Raw genomic sequence first — 20333 nt, 5'->3', positions numbered from 1 at the left:
GATGCAAAATAAAATCCAATGCACTCAAAGAAGTATGGAACGCTGTATGCTTGGCATAACGAGGAAAGACAGGAAGCGGAACACGTGGGTGAGAAATATGACAAGGGTAGTGGACATAGTGGATAGAGTGAAGAGATTGAAATGGCAATGGGCGGGTCACGTAGCTAGGAGGATGGACGAAAGGTGGACAAAAGAAGTGCTTGAATGGTACCCGAGAGAAGGCAAAAGAGTAAAAGGAAGACCGCAAGGAAGATGGGTGAACGAAATTAGGAAAATGTGCGGAATGAGATGGATGAGTGTTGCGCAAAACAGAGACGAGTGGAAGCGTGTTGGAGAGGCCTTCATCCAGCAGTGGATGGCGAATGGCTGTAAATGATGATGATGATGATATATATATATATATATATATATATATATATATATATATATATATATATATATATATGTTTATGTATGTACATTATATATGTACATACATACAACCAGCAACATTGTGGTAAGCGTGTAATGCTTTCATCTGGGTGGTCATATTGGAATATAATTCGCCATATGAATCAACTTACTTGGGTTAATATTCCAACTAATTAAAATATATTACAACTGAAAATACGCTTCAACTATAACAGTAGTTGGTACCAGGTTAGATCAGTGCTACTCAAACTTTTTCAGTTGGCGGACCAGCATATATTTTTCAGTAATTCTCACGGACCAGCATCATATTTTTAAATAAAAAAGTTATATATGAATATTAGTTCTTATAGTATTATATGAATAGAATTCAAAGAAGTACAATATCTATCAAAGAATAAAGATAATATCAAAGAAGTACATGTACTTAGACAGAGATGAAAAATGAAAATGAAAAAAAATCTAATGAGACATGAGCTTTTTTGTTAACTTATCCAGTCGTGGTTTTATCGAAGACAATTAATTCCACACGTAATGGATCATGAATATTTACACTATTACGATATTTTGTTTTTATTAAACTAATGGTTGAGAAACCAGTCTCGTAAAGGTAAAAGAGTTTCAGTGGATATTCTTAAATATCTGGGAAGAATTCTGCTTTCAATTCGATCTAAAAGCACGTAAGTGAAGTTGTGGTTTCAAAACACTTTTTTAATTCTTTATTTGTAGCCAGATCAATTAGTTTATCTTCCAAATTAATTAATATGTACGTTATAATAAGCTATTGTTTTAATTTTTTATTTACTTCTTTGTGCACGGACCGGCTACAGCCGGTACACGGACCAGTACTGGGCCGTGGACCATAGTTTGAGTAGCACTGGGTTAGATGGAATATATTAAAACTGGAAGATACACTTCAACTGTAACATACATATATGTATGTATGTATGTACATCGAGCCAGCAGCATGGCTGGCTAGTCGGGCTTTTCCCTAGCACTGAGAGGCGCCGGGTTCGATCCCGTGAGTTGAACTCGATTGAAAAGAATTTATTCCGAGTATATCTGTAATGCATTTTGTCATTTGACATAGATATTTGTCATTTTGACATAGATATTTGTGACAATAGACTTGGATATTTGTGACTCCAGGTCGATCGTTTCCTATCAGAGTTTGCCAATTTTTTTGATTTCATCGTTGAAACGGTTCCTCGATTAAATTTGCTTCAAAACCTTCCTACCTATAATGTCATCACTATTTGAGTACAAGTTCATAGATTCAGCGACTTAAAAATGCTGCATTGTTTGTAATTGGACAGGAAGTCGCATTGGGGTTTACCTGTTAGGCTTTCCTGGTATATACACATGTAAAATAAAATAAAATATACATGTGTTAAAAAAAAATAATATTTACTCTAATTTAATTTCTTCTTGAAAATGTCAGTGAAAATTCATTAATCACGTCAATGAAATATATGTTTATATATAATTTTTACCTGCAGCGTATATCTGTATGACCTCAATATATTATGTATTTGATTAATTTTCAATCACAAAATCATCCCCAACTTTCTAGAAGAGGAGTGATATCTAAATTGGCCACCGGAAGAATTCAGAAACGGGCCACAGGTTGAGGAACATCGATATAATCAGCACGGCGAACTTTTGCGTTAATTGTCGGCGAAGCGAAAATGCGTCTAGTCATCAGAGTCGGCTTTTAAAGTTTGCCGTTCGTTATTAAATTATGAAGGGACTTTTCCTTGACAGTTGACTTTCTTTTCGCGGTACGAAAACGAACCTTATGTCGTGAAAATATGCAAACGACTTTGTGTTATTGCCGGCAAGCTACGGAAGAAGTTTTTTTTTGTATATATGGCAAACTGGCAACTTCAACAATTTATATGACAAACTTACAATTGCTGTTGTTGAACGTTCTCACTGAACACAACTAAAAAACTCAAGCATAACGTTAGGAATATATGCATATGTATATTGTATATCTCGCCTCGTTTGAAATGATATAGGAGTATTTATCAAATTAACTAAAAAAAGTTCACCCATCAAGTTCAGATGATGCGTATGCGTTTTTCTTGGGCGTAGGTGGTACCAAATTCATCACAAAGTTGTGACTCATCGTTTGTGTTCGAAACAGATGGTGACCATAATTCGCTGATTAATTACCGCACAAAACTAGGCGAAAGTTTCGCGAATCACATCAACTTGTTAACCCCGTGAACGCGGGGGATTATTAAACGGGGAGGAGTTTATGAAAGGGTCGCCGAAGGACTTTTCGGCGTAAAAGTTTCAGGTGAGTTTCGAAAGCTCGTTCGTTTGTTCCCCGTGGATTCGATTGTGGGATATTTAACCTCGTTGCAAACACCCTGAGTGCGTATTCGAACGGAAAAATACTAGAAGGTCGTTTCGATTTTGTGTCACTATTAAATATGATACAAAATATACACGCAAAGCGGTCAAAAGGATGATGTAATTCAATTTTGGTACAATTGAGGATGTGGGAAAATCTGTAACTGTTACAGTCTAGGTTTATTTTCAGATGTAAGTGGCGTTTTAGGTCATTTATGTTCGAATACAATTCAACTGGTAAATTATATCTTTACAAGCGCAAATACACTTTCAACAATGTAATATGCGCCAGTTGTAATATGAGTTTTGATAGCTCTGATGTTTTTACGAATGCTTTAGAATTCAATATGCGTTAATATTTGCTAGGTATTAGGAATCATGGTAATCGTATTAAGATAATTCTAAGAATGTGTTCAAAACAAAAATGTGACTTTACAACTCAATTTATTAGTCGAAAATGAATTCACGAAAACGTTTAACCTGGCACCAACTTATAGTTGAGTTGTATTTTCAGTTGTAATATATTTCAAGCAGTTGGAATTTAATTCACCATATGAATTAACTTAAGTGAGTTAGACGGAATATATTCCAATTAGTCAAAATATATTACAACTAGAAGATACACTTAAACTGTAACATTTGTAAGTACTTGTAAACCATTTCTCATTGTATGTTTATTTACATAAGTAGGTACATATTTATGTCCATATTAGGGATTCCATAAATAGCGACATTTTTCAATACTGGTACTAACAAAAAATCCTACTAACGATAGTACCGGTATTGATTTGATTAAGCCATAGGCGCAATAAAATTGAATCAATTTCTAATAAAATGATTTAACCTCGCTAAACATTTATATTTAAATCAATTCATGAATTTCAATTCAATTTCATGTTCAAATCAATTCATGACTTCACTGCATGAATTACCGATCAGTATCGAAAAAAAATAAATGAATTTTTACGTGATCCTTGCTTTGAAGAATGTTTGTGTGGAAGGGATGGTTTTGACTTTTAAATAGTATATGTATGTATTCAAATAATAATCAAGTGAAAAAAATAAGTTTCCGTAAAAATCTGAAGTCGGTTAGGTTTGTTATTGTTAACAGTCAGTTATAAATCAATATGTGTTTGATTTAAAATTTATGATACTTTGCAGCTCCTTTGAATAGCTGGTCAAAAATTGAGCGTAGACCAAAATAATCCATACAAACTTGGCGATACAGCGTTTTCTTCTGAATTCAAAACATATCAACTTATACATTTTGTAAAATTGAAATTACTATATTTCGGTACGACCGGTTTCGGTTTCGTTAGCACTGGTATTCGGTTTCGGTTCGAATCGGTTTCGTTAGCACTGGTATTGGAATCTTTAGTATGTATGTATGTATGTATGTATGAACGCTTCATAATTAAATATTGACTTATTAATAACTTTCTACTGTTCGATATGCGGTACTGAAATGCTGATACATTCAGACCATCAAAAAAAGATTTATAAAAAAAAATGTATTCAAGTCTTCTCTTATGATGAAGCTTTGCAAGTGTATCTACATTACTTTGCTCCGCAAATATAACTCTCTTGGGACGGTAGAGCAGTTTTAAACGGGCCAGCAAGCTTGGAACTGTAACCGACGTACATACATATGTATTATAAGCCGAGAAAATTCCGACGAAACCCTTCGCAGAAACTAAAGCAACAAGTGAATTGTTTACATCGAAAACGTTTTTCCCGATGGCAAATAATTTAATCCACATCGCCATCGGGGTGGGGGACAACAAACAAGCGCAATGTTTGTTCGAAAGACTTGCAGAATACAAAGTGGTTGCGGTAAATTAGGGTGTATGGGACCGTAAATTCAGATGGTTCACCGCATTGGATTTCTTCAGATTTCGTAGCGGGGTTGTTTGCAGTTGCATCCCTTGCATCCGCTGCAGATTTATTCTGCAACTTACCGTATATTTATATCCGAGCCGTGCGAAAACAACTAGTGAAACTGGAGGAGGACCCTCGTGCAGAGTGTGCACTTTTTCCCTTTGTGGAGAGTGCAGGAAAGTACACTGGCTACTGGTGACAGATGCGCCCGACTTTAGTACATTTATTAAGACAGAAATAATTTGCTTGTTTTGAATGCCCATATGCATTTGAATATATATTTTAGAAACAACGTAAATTAATCTAACTGCTTTCTCAGATCGTTTGTTTTCGTAATGATGCTATTTATTTATCGAGGTCTTCAACCTGTGGAAAGCAGTCTAATAAATATACAGATGTACATAGGTATGTATGTAGATAAGACTATCTGTTTTATTAAAAGTTCAAAATTTAATGCTGAGTAATACTTTTAATGACTAAATATTATTAGTTCTTACTTTATTTTTAAAGTCACTCTATTATAATTTAGTTTAAATCCACAGATTTTATACCACCTTGTAAATAAATTTAGTCAAGACATTCTAAAACACTATACCGTATCCATCTCATGCAAGCTTATTTTACTAGAAGACTTATTTTATAGAACTAGTAAGCCAGCAGCATGGCTCGGTGGTTGCGTTAATGCCAACCTCCGAGAGATTGCCGGGTTTGATCCCGTGGGTTGACGTCGATTGAAAAGAATTTATTCCGAGTATAATTTGACTTAATTATTTGTGACTCTTCCTTCTAAATTGGCTTCCTATCAGAGTTTGCCAATTTATCTGATTTCATTTTTGAAATGTTTCATCCATCAAATTGACAAAAACCATCCTAGCCACTATTTGAATACAATTTCAAAATTTATAATTTATAAATTTTTATATGCACAAGTTTAATATCATAGATGTCGCTCTGGAGCAACCCGTAATGACATCATGAAGAATTATAAATTAAAAAAAGGATATTATAGTGTATTTGAATTTTTTTTTTCAGAATTGTACTTAATATATAAGATACATATATACAATTATTACTTACTAATATATGTATTCCAATGTGCACGGTATTAGCTTACTATTCATTTAAAATTTGTTCAATATATTTTTAAAATACGCTTTAGAAATGTTGAAAACATAAACAATTAAGTGTCAAGAATTCAAACTTGAACTGTTGAATTAAGATTTTCTGTAAATAGAAAACTTAAAATTATCCTCTTCATTTATATTACATACTAGTGGCATGTGTGCACATAATGCACTCAGTAAAATATCGCAATTCGGAATAACGGAATTAATAATTTAAAATTTAATTAGTTTTTTTGAAAAAACTATGTAATTAAATTTTACTTTTGTTTTTGTTTTTGACTTTGTTTTTGCTGGCCTTTGGCAAAAACTTTGTTTTTGCTGGCCACAATGTAAACGATGTGATATGCCGCGTCTCTTCCCACGATATACGATTCCAAAGGGAAAAAGAGCAACGGAGGATGGTGTTAACAGCGAGTACTTCGTACACACGCACGCTCACACGCATTATATTATTATATAATAATGATTCTATTAGTATTCCACAGATTATTCCATTTATTTATGCGACTAAAAATAAGACTGTAGAAATACATTGAATAAAAAACACCACAAATTTGAATTGTATTCTTGAAAAGAGGAAAAAACTCAACAACAACACGTCTCAAAAAAAGCCTCCACAAATAAACTCAAATTATCATAATTTTCCATTTTGATACGTTAAGTTGAAAAATACAAGATTTCCTCAAGATTCACCCGAAAATGATGATTAGACAAAGGAAAGCGGAAGCGGAAGAGACACACAACGCGAAGGAGAAACTTTTCGGAATTAAATTATAAAGATCGCTACACACGTCCTCAACTTTAAACAATACCTCGGAGACACTTAATTTAACTACCGCAAATAACTCGCACGTTACACACACACACACCACAATACAAAGCGCAAATTGACTTTTGCGATTCCACGACGACAGGTGGCGCGCGGATCGGATCGCGTCGCCATTACAGATTCACGAGCCGCCATCTCGCTCGCAGTGTCTCAACCGCCACTTTTGAAAGCAATTCGCCATTATTTATGGGAGATTGAATCTGTAACAGAGGCGGCCGAAGGACGGGTACCGCATTTGAGGACGCACTCGGTCGTTATATGAATTACGAGCGGTCCGAAACCGAACACGTACACATCTGTGCCGCGTCTATCGGAAATCCATTAAACTGTCATGTCGTTCAGAAGAAAAAGCCGAACGGCCGCGATTACTTTCTCATTTACGTATACGTTTCCAAATAGTGGTAGCGCTAATGTATTTAACTGATTCGGTCGTTTAGCTGCGTGGAATATGTATAATTTACAATATATGTATGTCTGTATGTATATTCGAACTCACTCCTTCCATTCGATGTCCGTGGCGTTGGAAGTGGCGTTGTTTTCCTCGAAGGGAGCCATGTTGAGGACGCATTTGTTTCTCAACTCTCCCATGTAGACTTGAAGGGCGAAAAGGGCGAAAACCATCAGGCAGAATATGGTCAGCGTCATTACCTCGGCGAGTTGTTTGAATGAATGCAGCAGTGCGTTGATGATGGTCTTCAATCCTGAAACAAATTATTGACAGTTAGTTTTGCCCCGTTGGTTTTGTAATGGCTCAAGTTTTACAGCTTTAAAGTTATAAGATTGTCGTTCCATTTATGTACTTTTAATGAGTAATTAATGAGTAGACATACCGGCGAAATTTCGCACTATATGTAATTTAATTTTAATGTAACAGAAATGGAGAGTTCATACGTACGAATCATAAACCCTATTCAACGATGCTGTGTTTGTAATATAATTGTTCCTGTGTGGTGCAAACTCACTGCTAATTTTCATGAAATTTAAAAAAATATCGATTTCATTAAATATTAAAGAGTTTTTTTTTGTTTTTTTCGTGAAATGAGTAACATAAACTAGATAGTGACGTATCCTGTGATATTTTTGGAACAAAATCAAACAATATTTGAGTCGTAAAAAATCAATCTACTCCAATTCCTTTTTATTATTTTCTTTGATTAATAGTCTTACGGTATGTGTTAACCAGAGTCTCCAATTTTATTGAAGTAAATCCACTAACAAATTGAAATTTAATAAATTCTTTATATAAATCATGAATTCGTTGAATTGCACGCATTTCGATGTGTTATGGCCAAAATTGACTGTTTCCTCCGTCGCATTCTTTCTTATTCTCATTTTTTAATTTAATTTATCTATTTGTGTATGAAATTTATACAAATACACTATGAATGTACTTTATTTATACATATTTCACTACCTATGTACGTAGAAATGATTTTTAAACGAGCCGAGCCGTATGTATGGTTGGTCAAACTGCTAGGGATAAAGTGTGTGTGGTATGCATGGGAGAGACTGGATGCGTGTTGTTATGGTCACTTGTTGGAGAACAAGCCCGAGGACACATGTACAATAAATAGTCTGACACTTAATCTGTGCGTTTCGCTTGGAATCCTTCACATCCGGATCCTATATGTATGTATAATCCAATAAATTGGGATACATGTCAATTTTTAGTGATTTCTTTTAATTCCTTTATATTGTATATTTTGAAAACAAGTTTATACGTTGGTAAGAAAAGTCAATCTTATTAAAATTGTTCAAGTTGGAGTCGGAGTTTGGAGTTGGAATTCGGAGTCAGAGTTTGAAGTCGTAGTTTGAAGTTGGAGTCGGTAAACTTCACAGCCCATTAACCACGGTGATGTTCATTTCAACTTTCGTTATCAAAAAAATAATTTAGCAAATTAACTATACCATACGATTTTTGACGTTCTTTTATGTCAAAATGACAGTTAATGGTTTTTTTTTTAATAATAATGCTATACATTAATCAATTCGTGAACAAAACCACTGGCTTGCCCCATTCATAAACTGAGTTTTTTTAATATCTTCGTGAAATGGGCAATTATTTATTTCACGAAATGTACATATGTATGTATATAAAAGCTATTTGTGGGCTACGCAAATCTATACAGATTAAGATTACTAATTTTGCATACTATCTCATGGTACTCTAACTTAGAATGTTGTCTGTCTATATTATATACTTGTAATATAATAAAGACCTTGAACAGGGAGATTCTGTAGACAAATTGTTATAAATACAATCGTAAGGGTAAAAAATATTAATCAGGCATGTTTTCTACATAGAAAGAAAATGACTAATGACTCTTCCGTACAATGGATCGCGTCGATTTGCGGTCGGTAACGAGTCCGATTGGTTTTTTGCCGCTTCGGATGAACCATTTCACTCATTGTTGCGAATTGCTCACAACGATCTGTTGCCGAGCTTTTCAGTTGTCCGTCACACTGTCCCTCCTCCAGTTTTCATACACGAGTATTTCGGCACATCGACAAAAAGATCTTCAAACTGCGAGACAGGGCGAACAACAACAATACACGGATGCGCCCTGACCGACAAAAGGCCTCGCGAAATAATAAATGTACAAGAACAACAACAAAACGATACGAGGCGAACAAAGAGGGTAAGTAGGCGGGAGGGTGGGTCGGGTGGTGGCTGGATTTTGTAGTGTGGGAGGGATGATGGCGAGCTGAAGAACAAACAAGCCGTGCGGCCTACCCTTGAACATCTTCAGAATGTTACGAGTGTCCACATTCAGCACGTGCAACTTCTAAATATAAGCCATTTCGAAAGCGCGTTTCACTTTATAGCTACCTATATAATACATAAAGTATAAGTTGAATATATATATGTATATATGTAGAATATATATGTACATATATATTCAACTTATACTTTATTTATTATATAGGTAGCTATAGAGTGAAGTCCACTCGCAGTCCACTGCTGGATGAAGGCCTCTCTAATACGCTTCCATTCGTCTCAGTTTTGCGCAAATCTCATCCATCTCACCCCACAAATCTTTATGATTCCTTGCGGCCTTCCTTTCATCCTTTTACATTCTCTCGGGTACAATTCTAGCACTTTATTTGTCCACCTTTCATCTATTGCCATTGACCTACCCATTGCCATTTAAATTTATTCACTCTCTCCATTATATCTACCACCCTTGTCATATTTCTCACCAGTATATTCTGTTTCCTATCCCTCCTCATTATGCCAAGGATGCAGCCATGCATACTTATTTGAGTGCATTGGACTTTGTGCGGCATCTTGACGTTCAATTTCCGAGTTTTACATCGACACGTCATCTCTGGAGAAACACATTGAACCAAGGTCTTTTTCTTCAGGCTTATGTAGTAGAAGATTAATAATAACCATGTATATGTACATACATAAAGGTACATATGTATAAAAGATTAATATATTCAATAGTATTTAAATCCAAAGCACTTACAGAACTAAATTTGAAACTACAAAAAATCAAATATATTTTACTAGTCTCAAATTTGTATACAAACATTTTAAATCCTTGAAACCACCAAGGAAATTCAGCCAATATCCAATAAGAAATGGAATACAAATTTATTTGCCAACAAATGAAAAGGATAATAAGCTGTGTAAATTTACCGAAAACGTAGACTGAAGCCTTAGGCTTAGGTGTATAGATATATTGGACAAGACTAAAGAACATTTATCTGGTCAATATTTGTTCTGAAAGTGGACATTTATTGGCAGTATTTTGAACAACGACCCTTAAAGAACCAACCCATATATAATATACGAGGGGTTTGGTACTAAAACTCAACTCAATCAAACCGATTTCGACAGTTTGATTTAGAAACACACAATCATACATACATACATATATCTATGTATGTACATATATTAAGATAATAAACCCTTCTATGTAAAAAAATCCATATATGTATGTACATTTTTAGAGCTTTTCAATTCAAGAAGCTCTAATAGCGCTTTGAGCGTTTCACATCACGGAAAGCTCCCCATTTTTCATCGTTTTGAAAATGTTTACAGTGCGTGTTCGTTCACACGTGAGCGGTGACCTTTTTCGCCATTCAAAAGAGAGATACATCATGTGATTAGTGAACATCGCGTCCGTCAAACTCTGAAAGCTCTCGTGACGTGCGAGCTTTCGCGAAATCTCGCTGAAAAACTTCAGACGCATCACAAACACACCGACAAGCTTTTCCGCTTATCGTGTGTACTGAAACCACTATACCGTTAATTCACTTATAATTTTTCACATTACAAATAAAATTTTCCAAGCATATGCTTTAAGCTTCCAACAAAAAAAAGCATGTATGTAGGTCTTGTAATTTTGGACAATATCCCTGAAAGCTCTCGAGCGTATGACACATTGCTGGGGAGGCTTTACGGTTAATGAATATGTAAGAGGATATATGTATATTTGTGTATACATTTTTTCTCAGTATAAACGACGTAGGAGGGTTCGGCTCATTTTATTTTATCTCGTAATTCAGAGTGGCATTTAAACAAATTGCGTAAGCATCGATCGAGAGCGCCGTAAAACAAAGGACGGGTGTGAAGAATATAATAATTGAAAAAATATTATAACGTATGAGGGTTCGTGCGACTTTTTCCTCAAGATCGAACGAGCGAATTTTAAATTGCGCATAATGTAATTGAAAATTGTCAGACGTGAGATCGTTCACATGGAAAAGCCGATAAGAAGCTTTCGATTTATATTGTTCAAATCGCATTAGTCGACGCGTATAAGTATATTTATAATAAAGCGTGTATGTAAAGCTTGGGATGGGAAAAAAGGCTGTAGGTATATATGTATGTATCATATCTATGTATGTTCGTAAAACGGGTCTCCCTTTTAAGAGTATAGTAATTTTTCTTGTATAAAAGGAAACTGCTGGGTATTATAGCGTAAATTATTATAAGAGCATGTTGTGATAAAGTCGAAAGAAAAGCAAAAGATAACGCGTTCCTTTTTGATACACGCGAGGGTCGTCTCGAAAACTCTCTATTATCATTGGTATGCAATGACTTTGTATGTAGCTTTAAATTTGACTAAATAAAAGTTGGTATATAATATATAAGTGGTGTTACCCAGCTTCGCTCAGTATTTGTAATATAAACCGCTTAAAAATGGTAATCTAATAGTAAACATTTGATTAAATTTATTTGAATATTCATTTGATTTTTTTATTAAATTGAACGTCACGGATTCTATGAACCGAACAAACAAACATACATACATACAAAGTCTCTTTCGAAATTATATATAAATGTATGTACATATATATGTATATTTTAATTGAAAGATTAAACTAAGGCTTCGTACACTATTGAATATATAAAAATAACTATTGATAAATTTCAGTCAGCTCTGAAGACGCCATAAGGAGGTTTTTTGAGATAGGCGTTTCAAAAGTTTGAGCCCTAATATAGGGAAAATCAATCAAGACATTAGTTCTACTTTCGGCTGTCGGATTTTCTTAAAAAAATTATAACTTGATATCACTATAAATATTATAAGTATAAAATATCAAGAAGATAAAAAAATAATAAAATAATGAAATATTGTTTTAACAAAAAATACTACTTTTGGTTTACGAATTTAATTTTGGTTCGAACCAGTCAGAATCTCGATTTATTATTTTTTATTATTACAAAACTTCATCTATTGTTACTTAGATAAAAAATGTAAGAATCATAGGTATATACAAAGTATTAATAGATGAAATTTTGTCATTTTGCAGTATGAATTATTTAAAGAAAAGTTTGATATTAGAGACTAAATTTAGATATAAATTAATATGAAGCATACTCAGATGCTAATTATAAGTGAAGATAACACCGTTCGACAAATGACGACTTTTTTTTGGTTCAGAGACGAGATATGACTTTTCTTATAGATCTATGCCCAGTGAACACGAATCTGGTAACAAAAAAATGTTGATTGGCTCGAGATTCGGAGAAATATGTTTTTTGGGTGACCGTCACCGCACCGAATGTTAAAAAGTCGAAAATGTTCGTTTGCCATGCATACAAATGAAAAATGGTTAGTATATATAATAGTGGCGTGCGGTAAAAGTCTCTCTCCCCCCGTCGTACATCCTCACTTAATTTGCGCGAGGATTCAACAGGAACAAGAGGAACAGGCTTTTCCTCCCGTATCCTGCGCGCGCACATTAAACAAGGCTTTATGACAAAAAGAGAGATAATTTCACCGCATGCCACTGATATATATTATATATACATTGTACCGTTTACAATGCACCCATTTTTTTTTGATCTTTCGACTTAAGATCTTTCGATTTTTGCTTTTTCGGGATTTTCACTTTCGGTCCCATGAGGTAGACCCATGTTTTTTAAATCGCTCAATTTTTCTATATCTTGGTGTTTTTTGGTCGATGTCTCAAAATCTGTCAATTTTCTGTTCAAAATGAATATTGGAATCTACATATAGTCGGGTATTTTATCTTTCATTTGTAGTACTTTTCAGCTTTCAAATCTCTCTAAGTAGTCGTCCAGTTTAAATCAAAAGTACGTATTTTCACTTTTTTCCACTGTTAATACTGTTTTATATTGAGTATTTTCTATTGAAACATGTTTATCGATTATATTTATATTTATAAAAGGGTTAATTGGAAGTGTGCTGAATTTTAAATCGGTAAAATTACGAGCTAAAAACTCGTATTAGTGAAGCCCGGTTTTGTTTTGGGTACGCTGTACGCACGATTAACTATAAATGTAAAGTGATATAATAATAACGTGAAGATGTTCACTTTTTTTTTCACATTTTAATTATTATCTGAACCTGAACTTTTCATTTTTAAAATATGTACATAGTTCAAAGTACCAATTTACCAGTACATAGTACTTTCATCTACGAGTACACAGTATTAGAGTTTTTTGGAATTCCATGACGGCACACATTTCGAGTATGGCACATTTTAATATATGCGTGTACTCGTTTACGTAAACGACCATAAATACATTCCATACATAATAATGAGGCGAGTCACCTAACGGCGCGCTTTCGCCTAATAACATTAATATTCTCGCCGATCTCCGTTTTAAGATTGGCTGAAACGCGAAAAGCACGCCCCCACTTATTATGTAAATATTTTCCCACTTTTAGGAAAACGGCAAAAATACGAAACAATCAAAGCAAAATATTTAATTTTAAAATTGAAATTTCACACGACGCGACGTACTAAGAGAGCGACCCTCCGTCATTAGATGTACGACAAACTCTCGTAACTGGGCGTGAAGAACTAATGTGTTTTTTCCTCAATGCTCACTTTATCTCTGGAAATTTTGGCGAATGTGATCCCTCGCGCGCGCAATTTTTATTTGTGCGCCTGAACGATTTTATAAAAATTATCACAAATTAATTAACGGAAGCGACGAATCGTCTTCAGTTAGTAAATTCAATCTAAAAGTTTGTTGGACGCTCTCAAGTAGTTTTATCACTCGTCTCTCTCTCTCCCGAAGAGAACGTTTCCACTCTTTATTCAATTAGTACTTTGCTGTATGTTTACAAAGTATAAACAGCTTCCAATGATAGCAAATGCATTTTCTCTGGAGCATTTTAATGTGTTATTTTGTAGAGTCGGTAATTGAAATTGAATTATATACTATGCTTTTAAATAATGCGATGCGTATATTATTTAAATGTTGGAGTCGTATTGTTATGTTCTTTATATAGGAATATGTTATAGTGCAAGTGTATGTATGTATATTTCGTTCATATATAAAACCAACCTGGCCAGTTATAGTTTACACAAAAGAACAAATTGACAAATGACCTACATATGTAGTTTGTTCATGCAGAAACTATTAAGCATAAGTTTCAATAATTTGTCTCAACATCTATGTATGTACATACATATATATGTACATATGTATGTTTATTCTTTGTGGAAATATTTTTAATATTAGTGGAAACGGGAATTATAACAACGTTGTAATGTGGTTTCCAAAGGATTACCCATTTCAAATACTTGTTTTTTTTTGCATCTCAAAAGTTTTGGCAGTCCAAAATTTTTGTCTGCTAAAAGTTTCATGTGGCACTTGGGGAGTCTATTTGAAGATAGTAGCTTTTGAATGTTAGTGCTTGAACTAAAACCAATAGTTATTGTATGATAAAACTATACTGCGACTGAAGCATAATAATAATAATACCATCTAAAAGTTTCGACTGCTTAAGTATCTGGTATCTTTTTCTTGTTTCTATATTTTTGTCTTAAAATATTATACAGACTATTAGCACTTAAACCAAATTAGTATTTTCATGAACGAACTGGAGTGAACACTTGGAGTGGACTGTAACATATCTTATATATTTACAATTTGACTCATCAGACTATGGTTCTTAGCAAACACTTTTAGAAAGGATTTACAGTTATACTCATTTACATAAGTAAAATTTTGATATATAATTGTATTGTACGGCCTCATACTGTATACTGCGCTACAGTGCTCAATCTACATATTTAGTGGTTTGTGTATTGATAAACTGCAGAAAGTGCAGAATAGATCAATGAGTGCAATTTTGAATGTGAGGTAACGTAAGAATGTAAGAAGTATGTTAGATGAATTGAAATGGTTGGACATTAGAAATAGTCTTAAAGTAACCACTTTAAAGTTTATATATAAGCTAGATATGAATCTATTACCAAAATATTTTAATAATCATATAGTTAGGAATAGAGATATACATAATTATAAACGAGAAATAGGAATAAATTAATTATAGGTAGAGTTAAGAAAGCTAAAACTGCAGGAGGTGTTTTTCACAGAGGTATTCAAATGTACATATAATGCCCTTCCTGAAAGCATTAGAAGTTCTAATAAAATTGATGCTTTCTTGAAGGGTGCTAATGGATACCTTTGTGGAAGATGATTTATAATTTTTTGTTGTTATTTTGTTATTTTGTGTTATATGTATTAGCAGTTTGCTATATAAATAAATAAATAAAAATAAAAATAAAATAAATATGTACATATGTATGGACATATTTTTTCTTCGCAGTGAGGAATGTACATATGTACATAAATACGACATATAAAATTAGGTTTGTGTATATAATTTTTTTGAAATTTAGAAATATGTACGTGCAATATTTTTGGTCGTCATAGGGTATTTTAAGCTACATAGTATTAAATAAATAAATAAAAGCCATCGATATGTCCTTATTATGTTTCGTTACAATCAACCAAATCTACCGATTTACCGCTTTTATTTTTCTATTCATTCAGAATGTTTTCCGGTTTCGGTATTACATCGGCGATAAAATCGAAACGAAAATAACGAAAATTGTCAAAGAGGATTTACTGTAAAGCCAATGCCGTACAATTCACCGAAAAAAATCGGATTGAAAATAATCGATAAATTACGTATTGCGCTACATTTCGATTTTTTTTAACTAAATAAATCAAATACTCAATAAGTAATGCAATAATGTGAAGAGTATGGCGAACATCAGAAATGTCCCATTTTTCATTCGTAAGCGGAAAAACTTCCGCAAAGAGGCGGTCGCATGAAAAATTTTGCGTTTTTTTTAAGCTCAACGTACGTATGAGGGTTTTCTTGCTATATTTTTTTCTACATTGAAAAAATTTCTTTGTTTCAACAGTCCCAAACCGCGGACAGGTTTTGCAAAGCGAACTGCGCCAACACTTCTCGAACGCCCTTACCTCCATATTTTATTCATTTGCTTTATTATTAACTTTCGCAAGGCACCAAGTGAGGAGAATGAAAGAAAAACAAACAAGGCAAAAAAGAAAAACAAACATAAGGAAAATTTGTACAAATTTACCACGGCATTGCGGTGTCGCATACTCGGGTCGAATTTTCGCATTCCATATATCGATTGACAGTTTATTGCGAACGTACGTAAACTCGGTCGTTCATGGAAAATTTACACATGAATTATTAGTAGACTCATACCTGGCATGATGGAGACTGTTTTCAATGCTCTGAGGACACGAAATGTCCGCAAACCGGCTAGATTTCCGACCTCCATGCCGATGGTCGCGTAACCCGAAGTGATGACCACAAAATCCAACCAATTCCAAGGATTTCTCAAGTACGTGTACTTGTTCAGGATGAAGCCTTTTGCAATAGATTTTATTATCATCTCGGCCGTGTAGATCGCCAGAAAAATGTATCTGAAATCAATATGAAATACAAAGCGTTAGAATATGTTTGAAAAGGCACATTAAAACTGGTATATATGTATGTACCTATGAATATTAGAGTAGTCTTCGCTTTGTAGTAGGAAATTTATTTTATTCGTATTTCGATAAGTTATACATATGTGTGTTTTTTTTCATTTTGGGATGTTGGATGAATATACATACATAAAAACATTGAAAATTATTTATTCATCTTACTTACTTATTTATGTTCAGAGTAGCGAAAAAATCATATTCAATGTACTTGAGTGCCATTATAACGTAAATATTAAAATTAAGTGAATAATGATTAAATTTTATTGAAGAAGATACGCATAATTAATATAATATAATGTATGTATATTGAAACGTATATATATATATATATATATATATATATATATATATATATATATATATATATATAAATATATATATATATATATATATATATATATATATATATATATATATATATATATATATTTATATATATATATATATATATATATATATATATATATATATATATACATATGTATATGCATACTTATATATACAGATATGCATTATTTGACTAATTATAATCGAGCTTTGCAGAATTATTTATTTCATATTGCATACTTATAAGAATTTCTTTAATATTGAGTATGACAAAATCCTTTACCCAATTTCGGATCAGAACACCTTATCAAGCTTAGTTTTTATAGCAAAGTCAAATCAATGGAGCGCTGAAGAATTTAAACAAAAAATGATATTTTGCACAAAAACAAATTTCAAGTACAAAACATTTATATTTACGTAAAGATTTACTTAAATGAATATTGTAAATGAAATAAGGCAGAATGTCAGTAATTTGATAATAAATGATGATAAAAATAATAACATAAATATTGTGCATTCTTTGCTCTAAAATATTCCGCCAAATCATATGTTAACTGTCATTTTTAAAAATGAAATAAATATGTACTGTATATGTGTGTCAATACATACATACATACGTTTGCATATAAAATGTATGTATGTACATACATATATACGTATCATGTTTGAAAAAAATTTGTTTTGGAAAAATTACATGACATTAAGTAAATGGTGAAATTTTAACATCGATCCATGACCAAAAAGGAAAATTTTTATATGGCAAACATCAGATTTTATTTTTTTCACAGATTCAGAGGATGAGCTTAAAAAATATTCAACGCCGACGATATGTATTTACATATGTACATACATACATATGTATATCAAAAGGTGGAAGAATTCTCATTTAAGAAATTAATATCCATATGCACCTATGTATATTGTGGCTAGGGATTGCAAAAATACCGAAATTTCCGATATCGGTATTATCGAAATAAAAAAATACCTGTTAAGCATTCCTGGTATAAATATATAAATAAAATAAAATAAAGGCAGCCGATTCGTACAAGATAGGTTAGGTTAGGATATTATAATTAATTCACGCACACGTCAACAGACACGTCTCTTGTGACTGAGAAATACCACATTCGCTGAGGGAAATCCTTCAGCATTAATATTAATAGCAGATTGATGATAATATTATATCCATGTAGACATACATACATACATACATACACTAGAGCTTATTTATGGCATAGTTGCGGTGTACATTCCGAGTAATGACAGAAACAGCAATGGCGAAACAGACGCTGCGGCTTTTCCGGCACAAAGCAGAGACCCATTCACCGTCGGCCTCTATTCATCGCTTTTAAACACAGAGACATACAAAGTGAAACGTCACCGGGCCCATCGACAATGGCCGACACACGGTAATATCTACTATCCAGTTGGGTTGGCGTGGTGCTTTTTTCACGGCTAAAAATATCGATTTTTCCGAAAAAAATAGAAAAATGTAGGCAGTGACGTCACGGTGTTTCTTTTATTAACGTTCGGTGGACACGGAATTGTGCGCCGGACTCTTTTAAGATCGTTATTATATTAAGTTCATTGGTTTAACCAGTTGAGAGGTCGTGGGTTCAAATTTCGGTTGAAATCGAAAATTTTTTGTTAATTTATTTATTTAAAGTTTGGACCATTGTGGCATTACTAATTCCAAATGCGCCACAATAGTCAAACATATAACAGAAAAGAAACAAAATAATAACTATAGAAATCAGAGATGACAAAAATAAAAATATATACACACAAACAAGAATACATTTAACAAAATCATAAAAAATAATAAAGTATTAAAATAGTAGCAGATAATAAAAATTTCAATTATAAAATTCAAAGAAGGGAATATATTGCACCTACAGCCAGTTCCAATAAATAAGAACCTACTGCAAATACAAAATATCCCTGTGAGGCCAAAATGGAGAGTAAATCTAAATTCCACACATACAATACATTCAAATATGAAAGTAATGATGAGCGTAGACTACCAGACAATAGGTCAGAATAAAATCCAATAATTTACGCTCACTAAGGTGGAAAATATCACATTCAGGCTCAGCAGCAACGATTTCATTAAGAAGTCGAATAGCTCTTGGAATAGGAATCATTCGAAAAAGAACTGTGCAACCATCAAATGATCACGCACATAATTATTAGGGACATGAAGTCCCAACTGTTCTAGCAACAACGGGCATGGTATATTACCACGTAGTAGCTGGAGAACAAAACGAATTAATGAGAAGTTTCTCTGAAGTTCAAGGGAATTATACCCAAGCATGCCCAAAAGGAAAGGAGTAGGGTAGAGATATGGGTAATACCCATACTCTTTCCTATATAGAAAAGGAAGAAATGCTTTTGGACTTTCTCAATCATCAGAGAGTATTTTTTTTCATGTGGATCCCATACAATCACATTATACTCAAGCTTGTTATCCATACAATCACATTATACTCAAGTTAATGATACTACATATGCGATATTTTGGGTCATAGTGACATTAAATAATCGATGAATTCAGACTAGCTGAAGGGGATGCGGATTGTAGTGGTACATGGTGATCTAAAAGGTATTTATAGATTTGCCACTGAGTTTAAAATTGCTAGAAAATTCTGTCGGTTTGACTTTTTCGTCGAAGAATGCAAGCAGATCAGAAGTGTTTGAGGTAAAGTCTGGGAAAACTCCGATAGGAATTTTCATTGCATGGACGAGACTGCCGTCGCTGCAAGTCGAAGCTTTGAAATTGAATTTGTTTCGGTGTTTAAAGAAAGAAAGTAAAAAAAATCTGGTAGGGTATCTATAATACATACATATGTATAGGTAAAAGTTGGTCTAACAACTTTTAGCTGTTGAAAAAATTGCAAAAACTCATCACTTATAGGGTATAGTCAACCTTATTCCCAGATTGGAATTTTATAATTGAACGTTAGCTATTTCGATCAATACCTTTGTTGCATCAATCTAAAAAAACTGAACATTGAAATTGCATTCTTATATTTTAAAAATTCAGAAGGACACTGTTTTGACCAACCACTCAACCACTTTAAATTGAAAAAAGGTATAAAAAGAAACTCTTCTTTTTTAAAAGCGCTAAGATTTAAATCTCATGATACATACCTAT

The 20333-nt window shown here is 33.2% G+C and overlaps 1 protein-coding gene across 1 annotated transcript in view; it reads right to left on the bottom strand.

Moving 5' to 3' along the window:
* The window catches only part of NaCP60E (Na channel protein 60E), a 245469-nt gene that overhangs the window by 19860 nt on the left and 205276 nt on the right, over window positions 1-20333 (bottom strand). The window contains exons 3-4 of the mRNA XM_077443333.1: window positions 16569-16789; window positions 7097-7301 (exon numbers count right to left, since the gene is read on the bottom strand). Of these exons, the coding sequence (XP_077299459.1) occupies window positions 7097-7301; window positions 16569-16789 (426 nt within the window). The remainder of the gene's footprint in view (window positions 1-7096; window positions 7302-16568; window positions 16790-20333) is intronic.

The sequence above is a fragment of the Arctopsyche grandis genome, chromosome 12 (genome assembly GCF_051622035.1).
Source record: "Arctopsyche grandis isolate Sample6627 chromosome 12, ASM5162203v2, whole genome shotgun sequence".
In the NCBI taxonomy this organism is placed as follows: domain Eukaryota; kingdom Metazoa; phylum Arthropoda; class Insecta; order Trichoptera; family Hydropsychidae; genus Arctopsyche; species Arctopsyche grandis.
Note: the sequence above shows the minus strand (reverse complement) of the source record. Positions and strands in the feature narration are given on the sequence as shown.